Source organism: Notolepis coatsorum, assembly GCF_963971535.1.
Source record: "Notolepis coatsorum genome assembly, chromosome: 3".
NCBI classification, from domain to species: domain Eukaryota; kingdom Metazoa; phylum Chordata; class Actinopteri; order Aulopiformes; family Paralepididae; genus Notolepis; species Notolepis coatsorum.
The window spans coordinates 40,132,680-40,153,056 of record NC_140167.1 but is presented as its reverse complement, the minus strand read 5'-3'; the positions used below and the strand labels follow the sequence as shown (position 1 = coordinate 40,153,056).

Genomic DNA, 20,377 nt, shown 5'->3' with positions numbered 1-20,377 from the left:
CCCTTCTCTCAGCCTGTCCCTTCTTCTCAGTCTGTCCCTTCTTCTCAGTCTGTCCCTTCTCTCAGCCTGTCCCTTCTCTGTCTGTCCCTTCTTCTCAGTCTGTCCCTTCTTCTCCCAGTCTGTCCCTTCTTCTCCCAGTCTGTCCCTTCTTCTCCCAGTCCATCCCTCCTCTCAGCCTGTCCCTCCTCAAGTGTCCCTTCTTCTCTCAGTCCATCCCTCCTCAGCCTGTCCCTTCTTAGTCTGTCCCTTCTCTCAGCCTGTCCCTTCTCAGTCTGTCCCTTCTCTCAGCCTGTCCCTTCTTCTCTCAGTCTGTCCCTTCTCAGTCTGTCCCTTCTTCTCAGTTTGTCCCTTCTCTCAGCCTGTCCCTTCTTCTCAGTCTGTCCCTTCTTCTCAGTCTGTCCCTTCTCTCAGCCTGTCCCTTCTCTGTCTGTCCCTTCTTCTCTCAGTCTGTCCCCTCTTCTCTCAGTCTGTCCCCTCTTCTCTCAGTCTGTCCCTTCTTCTCTCAAGCACAAGGCAGCTGTATATTTTCCCCTCGTTTCCATCTCAAGTTTAAGCGAAGCCGGTGGTGAAGTGGCAGCGTTGGGAATATTCGATCACTTCCCCCGTTTAACGGCCTCGCAAGCGCTTCTGCCCACAGACCTGGAATCATTCCAGACGGCTCATAATGTTGCAAAGAAGAATCTGCATACGCAAGTGAGTGAGTGAGAGTGAGACATTACTAATCTAATTGATCATAAACACATCATAAGACACATCCAGACTGTACGTTTGGCTATTATTAAAACACACAAACACATAAAGTGACACTTACATTTTCTGCTTGTGTCCAAAAATGTCATATGCTATCATCGTCCCCTTCTCTGTAGCAGGCTGTAGCAGCAAATGGTGAAATCTCAAAACTTTTAACAATCGTCACAGCAGCTGTGAAACACCTCATTCAGATGAACAAGCCAGCAACAAGGTTGCGCTCTCCAGACTCCACAACGAGGTAAATAGAATCCAAGTGGCGAATGTTAACACCGCCATTTTAGTGCTGGGAGATTTCAATAGCGCCAATCTGAGAAAGGTATTGCCTGACTTCTATCAGCATGTGACTTGCAACACCAGAGGCGGTAACATCCTAGATCACTGTTACACGCAATTTAAAGGTGGCTACAAGGCTCATTCTGATAGTGGCTTTGGTAAGTCAGATCACGCGTCCATCTTTCTTTCACCAAAGTACAAACAGAGAATTAAAAGTACTCCCGTAGTCTCGCGAGAGGTGCAGAAATGGGATTTGACGTCAGAGGAGACGATCCGGTCAGTGTTTCACTACACAGACTGGAATGTGTTCCGCGACACAGATAACATTAATGTCTACACGGAGACAGTGCTGGACTATGTTTGTACTAGGGTGAAAGAAACAATCCCCACTACCAAAATGAAAGTTTACCCAAATCAAAAACCCATGGGTAGACAAATCCGTCCGTGAAGCTCTGAGAGAGCGCACCAAAGCATACAACGACGGCCTAGTGGCAGGCAACATGAATGACCACAAGGTGGCGCGATACAACGTAAGGAGGACAGTGTCAGAGGCCAAACGACGCTACAGGGATAAAATTGAACTCCAGTTTGAACAAGCTGACTCTAGAGCTATGTGGCAGGGGCTCAAAACGATGACAGACTACAAAGGCACCTCCCTCAAACTGAACAGTGACATCTCCTTAGCAAATGACCTCAATACCTTCTATGCGAGGTTTGATGCTGGTAATAACAACACCAGCTCACAAGCCTCGGCAATGGGGGGGGGGGGGGGTCGGCTGCTGATGGAGGCGCAGTGTTCAGGGTAACAGAGCATGAGGTGAGGCGGACCTTTAAAAAAGTGAATATCAGGAAGGCAGCAGGTCCGGACGGCATCCCCGGCCGCGTCCTAAAAGTCTGTGCCGACCAACTGGCCCCAGTATTCACTGACATATTTAACCTGTCCTTAGAACAGGCTGTCATCCCCACCTGCCTGAAGAAGTCCACTATTATCCCTGTACCCAAAAAATCCAAGCCTGCTTGCCTCAACGACTACCGCCCTGTAGCTCTCACCTCCATAGCCATGAAGTGCTTTGAGAAGCTAGTAAAGGGCTACATCTGCTCCTCCCTCCCCATCAACATGGACCCCCTGCAATTTGCATACCGCCCCAACAGGTCCACGGAGGACGCCATATCCCATGTGCTGCACACAGCAGCATCACACCTGGACAAGAGGCAGGGGAACTATGTGAGAATGCTATTCATCGACTACAGCTCGGCATTCAATACCATAGTCCCCTCCATACTCATAGCCAAGCTCAGGGACCTGGGCTTGGGCTATGACCTCTGCCAGTGGGTCTTGGACTTCCTGACTGGCAGACCCCAGGTGGTGAGAGCAGGCAACTGCACCTCCTCATCCATCACCCTCAACATAGGGGCCCCCCAGGGCTGTGTTCTGAGTCCCCTCCTCTACTCCCTGTACACACACGACTGTGTGGCTCAGCGGAGTAGCAATACAATCATCAAATTTGCTGACGACACAGTGGTGGTGGGCCTGATCTCTGCCAACGACGAGAGGGCCTACCTGGAAGAGGTCAAGGTCCTGGCGGGATGGTGCCAGGAAAACAGCCTCTCCCTGAACGTCAGCAAAACAAAGGAGATGATTGTGGACTTCAGGAGGTCGGGGGTCAAGGACTACAGCCCCCTCAGCATCGACGGGGCACCGGTTGAGAGAGTCAACAGCTTTAAGTACCTCGGAGCCTACATATCCGAGGACTTGACATGGACCACACACATTGACAGTGTTGTGAAGAAGGCACGACAACGCCTCTACTTCCTCAGGCGCCTAAGGAAGTTCCAAGTCAGCCAGAAGATCCTTAAGAACTTCTACTCATGTACAATAGAGAGCATCTTGACCGGCAACATCACCTCCTGGTTTGGGAATAGCACTGCACAAGACCGAAGCAGACTACAAAGAGTGACACGTTCAGCCGAACGCACAATTGGAGGGGGGCTCCCCACCCTCCAGAACATTTACTACAAGCGTTGCAAGGGCAAGGCTAAGAGAATCATTAAAGACTCCAGTCACCCGAACAACTGCCTCTTTGAACTGCTGCGGTCAGGCAAGCGATACCGGAGTCTCAAGGCGAGCACAGAAAGACTCAGAAGAAGCTTCTATCCCCAGGCCATCAGGCTGCTAAACGAACAATGAATGAACACTACACAACAACAACCACCAAACGCACATAGCACACACATCCACACGCACACACTCACTTTAAACAAACACACTGTAGCACCCACTCCACACACTTTATAGCACACACCCACTTTAAACAAACACACTGTAGCACCCACTCCCCACACGTTATATTTATGGATGAAGGATTGCACTACAACTCGTACACCTTACTGTAAATTGTACCTAAAATTGTACCTCATCCCATTTCTGCTTTGCACTAGATAGTACTGTACATTAGTACACTGCATAGTATTGTGTATTGTATATTATATGGTAACTCAGAACATTGTACATATGTCTATACCGAACACTGTGACCTCATTTTTCTTCTTCTAAATTCATGCTATATTATGTTATTATGTTATTTGATACTATCTTGTCTAGCACAGTCTCTGGAGCGTAACAGTAAGAAGCATTTTGTATGAAAGTATTCTGTACTTCTGTATGACAACTATTAAAGAACTTGAACTTGAACTTGAAATATTGCATCAGCCCAACTTTGTTTGAATACGTCAAGTTACGTGAAGGAGTCCTAGTCATACTGGAGGGATGCCAATAAATTGCCACAGGATACTGTGTGTGAAATTCTGCACATCAAACTCCCATTTGAAGAAGAGCCCAATTAACCCAGGTATAGATGATCACTTGGGTGCAGTATTTGAAAGATTTGACAGATTTGTCTTCCGAAACAAGTTCTAGCTTTTTTCCCCTTCCCTGGAAGAGTGAAATATCTTTTTTTTGGATCAAATTGAAGAGTGAAATATTTCTTATTGGGTCATTGACTTGTTTGTTTGTGTGTGTATGTCTTGTCTATGCGCATGTTTTGAGAAGTAGAGAAACATCACAGAGTATAGTCTCCCCTCATCAATCTTTCCAGGATTCTAACCAGCAGCTCAACTCTTCTGGGAATCTCAGGCAGAGTTGGATTAAAATGGACCCCGATTCCCAACACCCAGACCATTCCAGAGCCAAGACACTGGCAACACAAGAGTCCGAAATCATTAAACACAAACCCAAACCCAAAAGTGCTTATTAAACTTTTAAATAACTGGAAGCAAATTCATACATCTGTTGGTGAGAGCATTAAAAAAAAAAAAAAAACGTACATCGTATTACCATATCATTTTTGTCCTAATAGTCTCTTTAGCACGAGGCTTAACCTGACCTGAGCCAGGCTACGTGTAGGATCGTCCTGTGTTTTTCCACACGGCTGGGGGAGGCTCCAAAAACAACAATAGCAGAACCTCCCAGAGCTTGTTCCTTCGGGCAGATGAGGAGATTCACAAGTCTATACAGGCCCTGTGGACCGATGCCCCCATGTCTCCCTATCACGATGCACGCATATAAAAGGGCATATCAAATTTCAACAGAAATTCTGAAGCTACAGGTGTGTGTGTGTGGGGGGGGGGGGGGGGCTAAGGAAGAAGAGATGTGTTTTTGTCTTGTTTCAAATGCACCGGTGGGACAAGTCTGCAGGACGAGGTAAGGACTCTGACGAGTGGAATTGGACAGTAGTCCTGGGGGGGGGGGGGGGTTGAAAGGAGGATGAAGATTCCTAGCTCTAGAGTTCGGATGAGGTGAAGGAAAAGTTCTGGAACTCGTCCTGGTTGATGGAGGGGATGAGGGGGTCCTCGATGGGCGTGAGGGTGGGCTCCTCCTGGGTGAAGTCGGGGTCAAAGTTGTTCACGTCCTCTGCAGTTTTCTGGGGAGGAGAAGAAACAAGTGTTGTGTATAAGCTGCTATGAAATATGGTTATTTAACCCTTCCACTACCACACAACAAAGGGTTTACGTGTTAATAGGGCTGACCTTCGATTTTTTTTGGAATTCGAAGCTTCGGGGCCGAGATTAGATTTTAATTCGAAGCTTAAAAAAAAAAGAATAATAATAATAATAAATATTTATTAATATATATATTTTTTTAATGTTGTGGGACTTGTACAGCACTTTGTTCAACTTTGTCAGTGCTGTAAAGTTTAAACCTTTTTAAATCTTAGACAAACTAAACACTTTACTTCCATGAAATATTGTAAGTCGTCATTTGAGGCTTTATAAAAGCAGCACAATGAACACAAATCTGTCAGTGCCGAGTCCGACCTCATCTTAAATAACAAACAGCATTGATTGTTGTAATTAACAGAGAGGCAGAGTTGATTTAGCAAAAAAAATAAAAAAATAAAAATTCTAAAATATATATATATATTCTTTTTTTTACATAATCGAATTTTATTTTCATATTCGAATCCCATGCCCATCGAACGAAGCTTCGAAGCTTCGAAGTATTTAAGACAGCCCTACGTGTTAACTACCACACTACAGAAGGTTAACCTTTCATTATCGCACTACAGAAGGTTAACCTTTCACTACCACACTACAGAAGGTTAACCTTTCACTACCACACTACAGAAGGTTAACCTTTCACTACCACACTACAGAAGGTTAACCTTTCACTACTACACTACAGAAGGTTAACAGTCTGTAGTGTGGTAGTGAAATGGTTAACCTTCTATAGTGTGGTAGTGAAAGGTTAACCGTCAACCGATATAGGAATCGTCAGAACCCGTTTTTTACGACATAATAATAATTCATTTATTTTGTATAGTGCTTTTCAAAGACCCAAACTCGCTGACAATAGGCAAGAACAAAGAAACATAGAACCATAGGGAACAATATGAGTACACAAGAACATAAAACCACGAGTAACAAACAACAAATACAGAAGCCAGTATTGGAGACAATCAGGGAAGTAAGTAAGGGAAACTGAGGGGAGGGAGGGAGGGAGGGACAGGAGAGAAGGTAGTGAAGGGGAAAGGGAGGTGGTAGGTTGAAGGAGGGTGGTTATGGGTAGGGAAGGTTGAACGCTTGGGAGAACAGGTGGGTTTTGAGTCAGGATTTAAAGGTGGAGAGTGAAGGAGAGTCTCTGATGGTCTGAGGTAGGGTGTTCCTGAGTCGGGGTGCAACTTGTGAGAAAGCCCGATCACCAAAACTTTTTAATTTGGATGACGGGACGATGAGGGAAGCAGTGGAAGAGGACCGGAGGGATAAAACCACAATTGTTTAAGTTGTGAAGATGAAAAAAAAACTTGAGGTAGTGTTAAATGGCTCCATTGTATCGTATCGACTTTATTATGTCATAAATCCCATCACTTACAATCCTGGGTTTGAAGGGCGGCTCCAGCTCTCTGCGGTTTAGTTTCTCCCAGTCGATGCCAGTGAAGAAGGCGTGGCCAGTCACAGCGCTCTCCCCGCCCTCTGTGGCCACACAGCCCAGGCGCTTGGCAGGGTTCTTTGTCAGAAACTGGAGGAACAGAGAAATTGGTGAACAGGATGTTTACACAACGGTGGTTCTCAAAGTGGGGTCCGGGGACTCCCAGGGGGGTCTCTGAAGGGTTTCCAGGGGGTCCTCTGCAAAATTAAGAATAGAGTAATTTCACTATAATTCCAACCATAAAAGGAACACAATAACAGAATGTATGACTATTCTGGTGATGGGTTTAACTCTCTCCTCCGTTATCTCCTCCATCAACATACAATTCTGTAGTCAGTGAAACAGATCTAAAAGCAAAGATCTTATCAGATGAGGGACACTGGAACAACATCTTATCAAATGGGGTTCTGTGGTCTAATTAGTGTCGGTTTAGAGGTCCTTGCCGTGAAAATGTTTGAGAACCACTGAAATATGACATTTGGTCGACACTCTTAGTGCCTTAAGAGTACCATGCGTTTTTAGCATAGATGACACGAGTGGGAATCAAACCCCTCACTCAGTTTGAACATTATTTATCATTTATATTGATATCACAATATGAAAGAATACAATATTGTGCACAGTAGATATGGGCTTTTCGTTTTTAAATACACATAATAAATGAGAATGGTTTATGTATCGAGTTACACAGGACTACATTTCCAAGATAAACGGGAAAATGGATTAAGTCTTTTGAAGGTTGATCAGGCTCGAGTCATTGTTTGGAGCTCTTCCAGACTGCCATCAAGTCAGGAAAGCATCTCATCAGTCTCCTCCCCCTGCAAACCTCCCACACAAAACACACCCAAGAGACTGTCTAGCACCTCTGACCTCATCGCATTTTGTTGGAAAGGCATCAAGTACTGTAGGTACGTTACGGGAAAGCAGAGTTCAGGTTGAATTAATTTCCTGTCGTTATACTGAACATAGAGCAACAATAGCACGCTGAGTCACTTCTCGGGACTCAAACTGTGAACAATCTCTCGGTGATGACCATCGGATGCTGGGAGGAGGGAGAGGCCAGAGGGGCGAGGCCAAAGCAAAACAAACAGCGTTTCAACCTGGCCTCAGGGGGGATTCTAGAGAAACAAATGAACGCGTCTTGGCCCTTTCTCTTGGTGCGTGCACACAGACATGCGCGCACACACACACACACACACACACAGTGACATTCAGATACAGCCAAAACAAATTAACGGTGTCTCTTGGGTTGAGTGTGGTAAGATTCAGCCCCAGTCCACCTGGATATCAATATGCCTCGCCACGTCACCGTTCGCTACAACAGAGCCGAGACGGAAGAAGTAAGTGAATTGTGGAAAGATATAGGAAAAGATGCAGAAGAGACGAGGAGAGGAAATCAGGAGGGCAAGCAGAGCATTTCCTACAGGGCCATTCGGTTCGGGATCCATTCCATGGAATTTCTCTCCCACTCTGCAGACCACACAGCTGCCAAGGCTATGCCACCGCAGCCAATGCCATCTTTCCATGACTGCACCGTACCACCCACTTCACCCAGCCTGCCGTGTCAGCAGTATGGCAGGAAAAAGGAGAACTAGTCGAGTGTACCATATCAGACACATCCAAATCTATGGGACAGGGACCAATTACTCATGGATTAATTAGAATGTTCATGAAGTAATCTTCCACTTGTTCACCAGCACACTAGTCAAACAGAAACCACTTGATTGAAAACGTAACCTTTTTTCTTTTATTTTTTATCTACTTTTTTCTCCCCATTTTTCTATTTTTCTCCCATCCCAATTTCGTATTATCCAATTCTTCCCTCCCCTGTCTCGAACGTTGCTAGACCATGCCTCCCACTGGTCGGCTGCAATGTGGACGAAGCCTTGCATCACGTGTCCCCTCCGGTACACGAGGAGGCAGCCGTCACATCTTTTCACCTGCACAGCGCGATCTCTGTGGCGAGGAGTAACGTGTGGGAGGCTCACGCTGCCCCCGATACTTCCCGATTCTGCTGTACAGGCGCACCAACAGACCTGTAGGAGTCGCTGTCCACAACGTCCGATCCCCACCCACCGGATTTCCCACCCCCTAATACTGCCAATTGTATTAGTATGAACGACCAGCCAAGCTGGAAGCAACGCAGAGAGCTGGGCTCGAACCCAGCATCTCCTGCGTTAGTGGCGAGCGCCTTGCCCACTGTGCCACTTAGCAGCCCTACGTAACCTTTTTTCTTTAAAAAAAAATAAAGAAGTTTTATAACTTTTTATAAATGTTTTTTTTTGTATACATTTTTACAGCAGTTTTGATTTAGTTTGATATACAGTGGACATTAAAAGTAAAGATGGGGGAAGGAGTTCCGTGCAACAAAGGTTGAGAGCAGCAATGGATTCAAACTCACAAGAGCACACTACTAAATCCCTTTTCCTGCTCATTGAACTCTGGAGTTGCTTGCAGGACTATAGAGATGCTTACAGGACGATGCTTACAGGACTATAGAGATGCCTACAGGACTATAGAGATGCTTACCAGGAACTCACAGGAACAAGAAGAGCCTGGGATCAGCCTCCAGTATAAATAGTGCACTAGCATTCAAATCCACTCAACTGTCCAGAGCTCCTGGACGTGACGACACTCGTCTTTATGTAATGCGCGTCGCTAGGAGCATATCGGTGGTGGAGCTTGGAAGCACCGCTTCCCAAAGCATGTTGCAATAACACTAGGGATGAGGGAGAGAAGGCTAGATGATGGTGGTGGTGGGAGGGGGTATTTATAGCCTGTGTGTTATGGCTGGGCAGTGGACAGTGCCTTGATATTCTTATGTAAGAGTGCTGCCCCAAGCACTGCGAGACTACCAGTCGTTCTGCAGTCAGTCTGCAGTAAGTCAGTCAGGACCAATCACTACCCACCCCATTCACAGAAATCCAGAACAAAGCCCTTCTTCCTATGATCTCTTACTGGATCTCGTTATTGCCTGTGGACATACGTGTCACACGTACACATTTCCACATATCCTTGTAGCATCGTCAGTTAGCAGAACAGTTTGTACAAACTCAGGCCACGTGTCATTTGCATATGCCATCATGCAAATGCCTACTGGTAACTGTACCAGTTATCGGCAATCCCCCTCAATGTTCTAAATACAGCCACAGTGAGAAATAGATTTTCTCTGCCAACAGAGAGGGGGGGGGGGGGGGGGGGTAAAAGTAAAGTATATTTCCTGTAATTGTATTATGTGTACAATGTCAGGGCAGGCGACCTGGGGACAAACTGTTAAGACATGTGAAAACCAAATAGTAATGAGCAAAACCTACTGCAGCTCTCGTCCATCTTTATTCATCATGACGTTTGTTAGTATGTTTAGTATAACTATTAAAAGGGACCTCAACATTTTGCATTCAAGTGGGTTATTTTTCTTTAGACACCAAATTGTGCAAAACAGTTAATACATGTCAAAAAATTTCATAAAATGCCAAGTTTCAAGTTTCTTTTAGTTGTCATACAGAAGTACAGAATACCTTTATACAAAATGCTTCTTTCTATTACGCTCCAGAGACTGTGCTAGACTATAATAGATAAGTATAAAATAAAATAAGTATAGCAAGTAAAAATAGAAGTCACGTACGTGGACACAAGTGTTCAGTATGTACATATATACAATGTTCAATGCAGAGTAGAAGTAACTGAGTTACCATACAATATACTAATATACAATATACTATATAGTGCAAAGCAGAAATGGGATGAGGTACAATTTACAGTAAGGTGTAATGAGGTATGGGTTGTAGTGCAAATTCTTTACCAATAAATATAAAGTGTGTTTAGGTGTTCTAAAGTGTGTAAAGTGGGTGCTGCAGTGAGTTGTTTGTTTAAAGTGAGTGTGTGCGTGTGGATGTGTGTGCTGTGAGTGCATTTGATGGTTGTTACATAGTGTTATTGTTCGTTGAGCATCCTGATGGCCTGGGGATAGAAGCTTCTTCTGAGTATTTCTGTGCTTGCCATGAGACTCCGGTATTGCTTGCCTGACCGCAGCAGTTCAAAGAGGCAGTTGTTTGGGTGGCTGGAGTCTTTGATAATTCTCTTAGCCTTACCCCTGCACCGCTTGTTGTAAATGTTCTGGAGAGTGGGAAGCCCCCCTCCAATTGTGCGTTCGGCTGAACGTGCCACTCTTTGTAGTCTGCTACGGTCTTGTGCGGTGCTATTCCCAAACCAGGAGGTGATATTGCCAGTCAGGATGCTCTCTATTGTGCATGAGTAGAAGTTCTTAAGGATCTTCTGACTGACTTGGAACTTCCTTAGGCGCCTTAGGAAGTAGAGGCGTTGCCGTGCCTTCTTCACAACACTGTCAATGTGTGTGGTCCATGTCAAGTCCTCAGATATGTGGACTCTGAGGTACTTGAAACGGTTCACTCTCTCAACCGGTGCCCCGTCGATGCTTAGGGGGCTGTAGTCCCTGACCCCCGACCTCCTGAAGTCCACAATCATCTCTTTTGTTTTGCTGACGTTCAGGGAGAGGCAGTTCTCCTGACACCACTGTGACAGATTCTCTACCTCTTCCAGGTAGGCCCTCTCGTCGTTGGCAGAGATCAGGCCCACCACTACTGTGTCATCAGCAAATTTGATGATTGTGTTGTTGTTCCGCTGTGCCACACAGTCATGTGTGTACAGGGAGTAGAGGAGGGGACTCAGAACACAGCCCTGGGGGGCCCCTATGTTGAGCGTGATGGATGAGGAGGTGCAGTTGCCTGCTCTTACCACCTGGGGTCTACCCGTCAGGAAGTCCAAGACCCACTGGCAGAGGTCATAGTTCAAGCCCAGGTCCCTGAGCTTGGCTATGAGTTTGGAGGGGACTATGGTATTGAATGCTGAGCTGTAGTCGATGAACAGCATTCTCACATAGTTCCCCTGCCTCTTGTCCAGGTGTGATGCTGCTGTGTGCAGCACATGGGCTATGGCGTCCTCCGTGGACCTGTTGGGGCGATATGCAAATTGCAGGGGGTCCAGGTTGATGGGGAGGGAGGAACAGATGTAGCCCTTCACTAGCTTCTCAAAGCACTTCATGGCTATGGAGGTGAGAGCTACAGGGCGGTAGTCGTTGAGGCAAGCGGGTGTAGATTTTTTGGGTACAGGGATGATGGTGGACTTCTTCAGACAGGTGGGGATGACAGCCTGTTCTAAGGACAGGTTAAATATGTCAGTGAATACCGGGGCCAGTTGGTCGGCACAGACTTTTAGGACGCGGCCGGGGATGCCGTCCGGTCCTGCTGCCTTCCTGATATTCACTTTCTTAAAGGTCCTCCTCACCTCATGTTCTGTTATTCTGAACACTGAATCTCCATCAGCAGCGCCCCCCCTCCATTGCAGTGGTTTGTAGGCTGGTGTTGTTATTCACAGCCTCAAACCTCGCATAGAAGGTATTGAGATAATTTGCTAAGGAGATGTCACTGTTCAGTTTGAGGGAGGTGCCTTTGTAATCTGTCATCGTTCTGAGGCCCTGCCACATACCTCTAGAGTCAGCCTGTTCAAACTGAAGTTCAACTTTATCCCTATGTTTTGCCTCTATTACTGCTCTCCTGACGTTGTATCTCGCCACCTTGTGGTCATTCATGTTGCCTGTCACAAGCCCGGCGTTGTAGGCTGAGGTGCGCACTTTCAGAGCCTCACGGACGGATTTATCTACCCAGGGCTTTTGATTTGGGTAAACTCTAATTGTGGTAGAGGGGATTGTTTCTTCTACCAGAGTACAGACAAAGTCAAGCACCGTTTCAGTGTATTCGTTCATATTGGCTGTGTTATCACGGAACACACTCCAATCTGTGCATTCCAGTGCAGCCTGGAGTGTCTCCTCTGACGTCACAATCCAACGCTTAACCTCTCGCGATACTACCGGCGCACGCTTAAAACTCTGTTTATACTTTGGCAAAAGAAAGATGGCGGCGTGGTCCGACTTGCCGAATGGACTAAGAGCCTGTGCCTTGTACCCGTTCTTAAATTGCGAGTATACATGGCCATGTCACCATTCCATGCAAGCAATAGTACCCCTTGATTTTCAATAAACAATGTCAACCATGTCATTTTAGTGAAAAAGAATGACAAATGTAGCAATAAATACTTTTCCCACTATGTAACAAGCATCTGATGGAGAAATAACCAACGGAAATACTAAATGTCCATTTAACCACAAATCCACCACATCTGACTCCATCCCAGGAGCAGAGGACAATCCACTCACAGCTTTCAGTATGTTCACAGCGTCTGTGCTCAGCCAGGAGGGGTAGACAATCTCCTCGTTGAGAATAGACTCGAAATAGTCATCCTCGTTCTCTGCCTCGAAGGGGGCGTGTCCAGACAGCATCTCGTACAGCAGCACCCCCAGCGCCCACCAATCAACAGAGGGTCCGTACAACATCTCCTGAAGAATCTGTAAGCACATCACATCGCACTAATGTGTTAAACATCACACCACTGCACCGAGAGCATTAGAGGGCTTAGCTGCTACATACATTACAGAACTGCACTAAGCTAAACATTACAGCATGATGGTCAGTTAGCGGGGAGTGTGGGCTTAGCTTTTCATAATTGAGCTACACTGAGGGTCGATTGCTGAGGACAGCAAAGGAGCCATTCATAAATCCAGACATGCACGGCAGTCTTAAATAAAACTCTAAAAGCTTTTCCACAAAAACACTGACACACCACAGATAAAACCCCTGTCCCCTCATTTAGGACAACAAAGTATATGTCTCTGCATTTCGATGAGGGGATCAGAGGGCTGTCAATTCAACTCCAGAGTCCTCCGGGGACAGAGTAAAAAAGGTGGCTGCCGGCCGAGTCCACACAGGTGTGCTAGCTTGCAGTAGGCCACCAGAAAGTCTGGAGCAATGGCCAGTGGTCGCAATGTTTGTGTTTGGAGTGGTGGAGATGTCGAGAGGATGGGGTTGGACGGTTGAGCTATGCGACCTCAGTTGACCTGAACTGAAGATCCAGTGGACAGAGAGAGAGTGGACTGTCTATGCCAGTAGCTCCCAAAACCAAGCATCCGGGGACCCCCAGAAGTCCCTGACGGGCAGTGTTGCCAGATGGGAAATGTTGAATTATCATCCCAGAGGCTTAAGAGTTTGCAAGTCATAACCAAGAAAACAAATAGGCGAAAATGTGTAATTTCAGAAGACATGTATTTAGGACTGTTCCAACAATGACCCTGCCCTCCTCTTCTCCTCTCCTCTGTCCTCACCTTCCTCTTCAGCACAAATTTCCTTTACTTATTCTCACATGGATGCAGCCATAAGCAGTCTCTCATACAAGCTCTCTTCAAATGAGCAGATGCTCGTTACAACGATGAACATGAGTCAGTCTGTCAAAACGAAGCCCCGCCGCATGCAGTGTGATTGGTGTTGGTAGGAGAGTATTTAGAGACGGAGCGTCTGATTGGTGGTGGTATGACACGATTTAGAGACTGAGCGTCTGATTGACTTGAAATGGAGCGGGTCAGTGATAATGTCAAGTTTGTTTGACCGAAGGCATATGATCAAATCATCCTATGTTATGTGGCTTTTGGCATTATTGAACGTACAGAGGGCAACTTTATCCTACAAATACGATGAATATTCGGATCCTACATTTTTATTCCCACCTACAGAGACAACTACATGTGATATGATATGAACTACATCATATCGAACAACAAATCTTCTCAGATGGGGGTCCGGCTGAGAAAATCTTACTACATGTGGGTCCATGTCCTCATGTGTATCTATTTGAGGGGGGGTTAAGGTTTCGGAGTCTTTGTGCACACCATGACAAGTAGTTGCATTGTTCGGTATGTTATGTAGTGAAGTACTATAAGTTGTCGAGTAGAATGGGGAAGAACTGACCTCAGGAGCGATGTAATCAGGGGTACCACAGAAAGTGCCCGTGGTGATGCCCTCGAACATGCCCTCCTTGCACATGCCAAAGTCTGCTATCTTGCAGTGGCCGTCTTTATCAAGAAGAACATTATCCAGCTTCAGATCCCTGCAAGACAAAAGACAAACACACAGCGTGAAATATTTCCAACCAGAAATATCCTAAACACCACATGTAAAACACACCAGTATCCGTCTCCATGAAAGGCCAGGCAGTGGGGCAGCAAAAGCTTTTTGTGAAGACAATCTGGTGGCACACTGTCCTCTTGGTGTAGTTTATAAATACAGTGTATCCTGTGTGGAGTGAAGTCTATAGACGGGTTTCTTGTCCACGTCAGACTCGCCAGGGAGGCAAAAAGGAACGTAATCCTGGTCAGAACAACGGAGCAGGCTACAATATATTTGCAAATGTTAAAATTGCCATGCTAGCGATCTAAACAAGCAATCAGTCGAAGCTAGATACGGAAAAGGTGAAAGACTCAGTCACAGCCAGACTGAGAAAATCATTAAGGCCAGGAAATATGGAACAAAATAAAGCCCCAGTCTTTTTAAGCAGGGGAAGAAACATTTTCTTTTCTGCCATTTTTATTTATTTAGCCACTTAGCAAGCCAGGCCACCGGGGAAACTCCCAGTGCTCCCAATGGCCAGTCCGGGCCTGCTCACAGCCATGCTGATTGGGCGAAATGACATCCAGCCATTTTAGTTTAAAAGTACTTTTACTCAGGGGAGTGCCATGGTTTCTCCATAGAGCCCTGTTGTACTTTTACTCAGGGGAGTGCCATGGTTTCTCCATAGAGCCCCGTTGTACTTTTACTCAGGGGAGTGCCATGGTTTCTCCATAGATAGAGCTCAGTTGTACTTTTAGTCAGGGGAGCGCCATGGTTTCTCCATAGAGCCCTGTTGTACTTTTAGTCAGGGGAGTGCCATGGTTTCTCCATAGATAGAGCCCAGTTGTACTTTTAGTCAGGGGAGCGCCATGGTTTCTCCATAGAGCCCTGTTGTACTTTTAGTCAGGGGAGCGCCATGGTTTCTCCATAGAGCCCTGTTGTACTTTTAGTCAGGGGAGTGCCATGGTTTCTCCATAGAGCCCTGTTGTACTTTTACTCAGGGGAGTGCCATGGTTTCTCCATAGAGCCCCGTTGTACTTTTACTCAGGGGAGTGCCATGGTTTCTCCATAGATAGAGCCCAGTTGTACTTTTAGTCAGGGGAGCGCCATGGTTTCTCCATAGAGCCCTGTTGTACTTTTAGTCAGGGGAGTGCCATGGTTTCTCCATAGATAGAGCCCAGTTGTACTTTTAGTCAGGGGAGCGCCATGGTTTCTCCATAGAGCCCTGTTGTACTTTTAGTCAGGGGAGCGCCATGGTTTCTCCATAGAGCCCTGTTGTACTTTTAGTCAGGGGAGCGCCATGGTTTCTCCATAGAGCCCTGTTGTACTTTTAGTCAGGGGAGTGCCATGGTTTCTCCATAGAGCCCTGTTGTACTTTTAGTCAGGGGAGTGCCATGGTTTCTCCATAGAGACCTGTTGTACTTTTAGTCAGGGGAGTGCCATGGTTTCTCCATAGAGCCCTGTTGTACTTTTAGTCAGGGGAGTGCCATGGTTTCTCCATAGAGCCCCGTTGTACTTTTGGCACAGCAGCTCACACAGATAGGTGGCAACTTAGTCACATGATTCAGCAGGTATTGCCGATTGGCTTGCACACAGTATGCTTATAAACAACCCGTCTATCGTGAGAGGAGAACAGAATATGAGGACACTGGAGCTCCTCCAGTCCTAGCACTTGGACTGATGAGACAAACTGACAGATGGACAGACACCCACTGGACCAATAACTAGCAGCCAGGAAGAGCCAAAAGAGTTCCAGAGAGGAAGCTGACTCAGAGACGGCTGGGTGTAGCAAGCGGGAATGAGCCTTCTCCTGTCAATATTTACTTATCAAGACTGACCATAAATAAACTTTCCACATGTTACCAAAACTATGTGGCCAAGGTTTGCTGTTATCTGTCATTGCTACTGGCAAATCGATATCATAGTGGTATCATATTGAGACAGAACTAATGTCCTGTTGGTAACTAAATATAGGAGGCAGTAGTGTTGTAAATAACTCCAGTATAACCATTTTATTAAGGAGAAATACAGTATATACAGTTATATATAACTAATTGGTTTTCAGATAAAGGAATGTTGTCATGTAACTTTTTCTTTTTTAATTATCTTTTAGCATTTTTACAGCTTTATTGGTCACGCAGGACCGACAGAGGAGAGGGCGAACGGGAGGAGAGGTGGGGAGGACATGCGACAAATAACAACGGGAGCTGGGATCGAACCCGGGTCGGCCGCGTAGGTGCGCGAGGCACTATGGTATGCGCCACGAGGGCGCCCCTTGTCATGTAACTTTGATTGAAAGTTAAATGTGACATGTAACAGATTTATTTTTTTGTAAGTAACTTCCTGTGTCTTTTTTTTTCTTCCTTTTCTCAACGTTGGTGTCACTTGGTCAAGCTACTGTACAACGCCAGACTTCATCTTCACCTAAAAATTGTTTATAAACCTAATTCATGCCCCACCCGAGCCTAAAATAGTTTGATTGTTGTGATCGACACAGGAGGTTAAGCTCCTCCCCTCCATTCCAGCCAGTGGAGCCCATTTTGTCATCTGAAAGAGACAGATTAACAAAAGGGTTCCTACAGGTTTCAACAAGTTACATTTAAGACCTTTTAAATAATTTAATACTTAATTCACGGCCATAATGGCATTTTAAAACTTAGTCAGGTCCATAAATATTTGGACATTGACACAATTCTCATCATTTTGGCTCTGTACACCACCACAATGAGTTTGAAACAATAACAATAAGTGCAGACTCTCTTACATCCAAATCAGGTGAACGGTGTAGAAATTACAACAATTTCCATATGTGCCTCCCCTTAACACATTAACTGCCACAGAGTTTCCCCGTCTCATACCACTCTCTGCCACCACTCTAAGCCTATGGAGATGTTTACCTTCTTTGCAGGGCTATAACTTTTTAAATTGTATTGCTAAATTGACATTACTATGGCCCATTCAACATCGATTATCTATCGTTCAGGATGTAGGAACGTTATACTTTTTCATTCATAGATTCATACGAAAATACCGTCTAGAATATAAATATGTTTTTATCGTTTTCTGCAGTAATTCCTAGAACGTGAGTCATAGGTGTAACGGAGGTACCGCAGTATATCCACAGTCACGATGGTACAAGTAGTTCAGTGGCTGTGGATGGTAAGCGGTACTGCAAGTAAACTCACTCCCCAGAGGCATCCAGACCCGGAAGCAAGAAGTGAATTCACTTCTTGGTATAGTGGTCTGTGATGCCGCCCGCGACCGCGACGCGGGAGATCGGGGTTCAACTCCCACTCAGGGCGATCCCTTAACAGGGGTCGAATCGACTAAACACAACGCAACAAGATCACACCGGCTACATAGGCATAAACGCATATATAGATTATCAACTGCCGTTTGTTGCCAATACACGCTATATAAAAAATGTCAACTGTACATGATCCTAAACGTTATGACTGATCATGCGCGGATGAACAGGGGGGGGGGGGGGGGGGGGGGGCGTTTATAATTCCGTGATCGTCAGTAAATGCTTTATGTAGTATGGGTGATATATTGATCAGAGCAGTTTGCATTAATAATAATAAACAATCACGCTGAAAATGCCGTCAGCGTCCTCTTACCGTTCGCCGATGAGACTGGAGGAAAAAGATCCCACTTATTTGACGTGGATCACCTAGATCCATTTCCTGTTTGTATAATAATAATAAACGTCCAAATCATATCGATTCTTGAGTTATGGCAGCGATCCATATGTACGGACGTGTGTCTAGAGTCCCGCAACAATATGTGAGTGCCGGACGCATTTCCCCGGTACACGGAGATCACCAGAGACCCATTTCCGGTTGTAACTCGCCCGATCACCAGCAGGCGGCAGTATTGAAGCGTTGCAGAGTTGTGCAGGCTCCCACTGTATCAGCCGAGGCTGGGTGAGGGCATTCTGAATACCATGGCGAAAAAATGAAATATGATCTCAATAACGTTGTACGCGTGGAATGGCAGAATTAGCATGACCTTGAAACACGTTGTACAACGTTTTTGGCGCAGGATGTGTTAAGGGACCAAAAGTAATTGGACAATTGGCTGCTCAACTGCTCCATGGCCAGGTGTGTTATTCTTTTATTTACAAGGAGCAGATAATAGAGTTAATTTCAAGTGTGGCATTTGCATTTGGAATCTGTTGCAGTCAACTCTCAATATGAGGTCCAAAGAGCTGTCACTAACAGTGATGCAAGCCATCATCTGGAACAACAGCCACTGGACAGATGAGACAAAGATCGACTTGTACCAGAATGATGGGAAGAGAAGAGTATGGAGAAGGAAAGGAACTGCTAATGATCCAAAGCATAACCAAAAGGCCAAAGGACCAGACAACACCAACCCCAGGGTACTCAAGGTTTGCACCGGGCATCTGGCAGCACGACTCCAGTACCTCTTCAACCTCTCCCTGAGGCTGAAGAGGGAGCCACAACTCTGCCCTGCATTGTTACGGTGCCAAAGAAGGGATGCCCAAGCGCCCTGAATCACTTAGTACAGGCCAGTCACTCTGACGTCACACATCATGAAGACCTTTGAGAGGCTGGTCCTGCAACCTCAAGCCCCGGGCAAGTGACTCCCTAGACCCCCTGCAGTTTGCATAACAGGAAAACATTGGAGTGGAGGACGCCATCATCTACTCCACAGAGCCTATACGCACCTGGAGGGGCCACACAGCACAGTGAGAATCATGTTCTTTGATTTCTCCAGCACCTTTTAACACTATCCAGCCTCTGCGTCTAGCGGAGAAGCTCATGACAATGCGTCTGGAATAGGGGTGTAATGATTCGACCTCACAACGATTCGATTACGATTCTTCTGGCAACGATTCAATGCATCATGAAATCTCTTCATTTGACCACGATTCGATTAATTTTCGATTAATTTTCTATCAGTTAATTCCCCAAACGTTTTTGAATACACAAATGTGGCTGGGGGAACTGATTCACTCAGCATGAATGGACTATAGGTCAATAAAAACAATCGATTCTAACATATTCAAATTGATGCATCAAATCGAACACATTAGAATCGATGCATTTCGATTCATCGATGCATCGTTACACCCCTAGTCTGGACCACAGCCTGGTGGCCTGAATCACTGACTACCTCACCAACAGACCACAGTACGTCCGATTGCAGGGCAGCCAGTGAGATGTGCTGGTGAGCAACACCGGTGCCCCCCAAGGAACCATGCTGTCACCCTTCCTGTTAATCCTCTACAACTCCAACTTCAGCCACAACATGAGGATGTGGCACCTATAGAAGTTCTCTGATGACCCTCTTCATCATCAGTTAGATCATGGACGACAATGTGGACGAGTACAGAGCCCTGGTGGAAAGCTTCGTGGGGTGGTGCGACAGCAAGTTCATAGGAGTACACTTGAATAGTAGACTGGACTGGTTAGACAACACTGATGTCCTTTACAAGAAGGGACAGAGCAGACTGTTCTTTCTGAAGAGACTCAGGTGAAACATGTGCAGCGTTTTACCAGCCTGTGGTTGCCAGTGTCCTCTTCTGCGTCATTGTATGCTCATTGTATGCTCAAGAGACACTAACAAATAGTGTTGTCAAAAATATCGAAGTATCGATACATATCGATACTGAATATTTAAAGCGGCTTCGATACTCATTTCCCGAAGTACAGATACTTTCTGCAGTATCGGTACCAGCTGGCGAGTGTTCTACCGCAAGTTGTTGACGCGCTGTTCAGAGCACTCTTGCCCCTCCGGCTGCTCCAGCCCTCCCCCCTCACAGAGCAGTCTTCTGTTAGTAAACAAAACATTTTAGCTGAAGAAGATGGTAAATGCAGAGCCTCCGCAACTTGTGCTTGTGGATAAAGAAAACAGCAGAAGTGCTGTTTGGAGGTACTTCGGGTTTGAA

At 45.9% G+C, this 20,377-nt stretch overlaps 1 protein-coding gene across 3 annotated transcripts in view; it reads right to left on the bottom strand.

Moving 5' to 3' along the window:
• Positions 1-4,267: 4,267 nt before the first annotated feature.
• The window catches only part of prkcha (protein kinase C, eta, a), a 101,156-nt gene continuing 85,046 nt past the window's right edge, over positions 4,268-20,377 (bottom strand). For 2 of the 3 annotated variants that reach the window (XM_084310238.1, XM_084310239.1), the window contains exons 11-14: positions 14,323-14,461; positions 12,681-12,869; positions 6,392-6,538; positions 4,268-4,943 (exon numbers count right to left, since the gene is read on the bottom strand). In XM_084310238.1, the coding sequence (XP_084166364.1) occupies positions 4,803-4,943; positions 6,392-6,538; positions 12,681-12,869; positions 14,323-14,461 (616 nt within the window). In that variant the 3' untranslated portion in view covers positions 4,268-4,802. The remainder of the gene's footprint in view (positions 4,944-6,391; positions 6,539-12,680; positions 12,870-14,322; positions 14,462-20,377) is intronic. The other variant, XM_084310240.1, reaches the window with a different exon arrangement.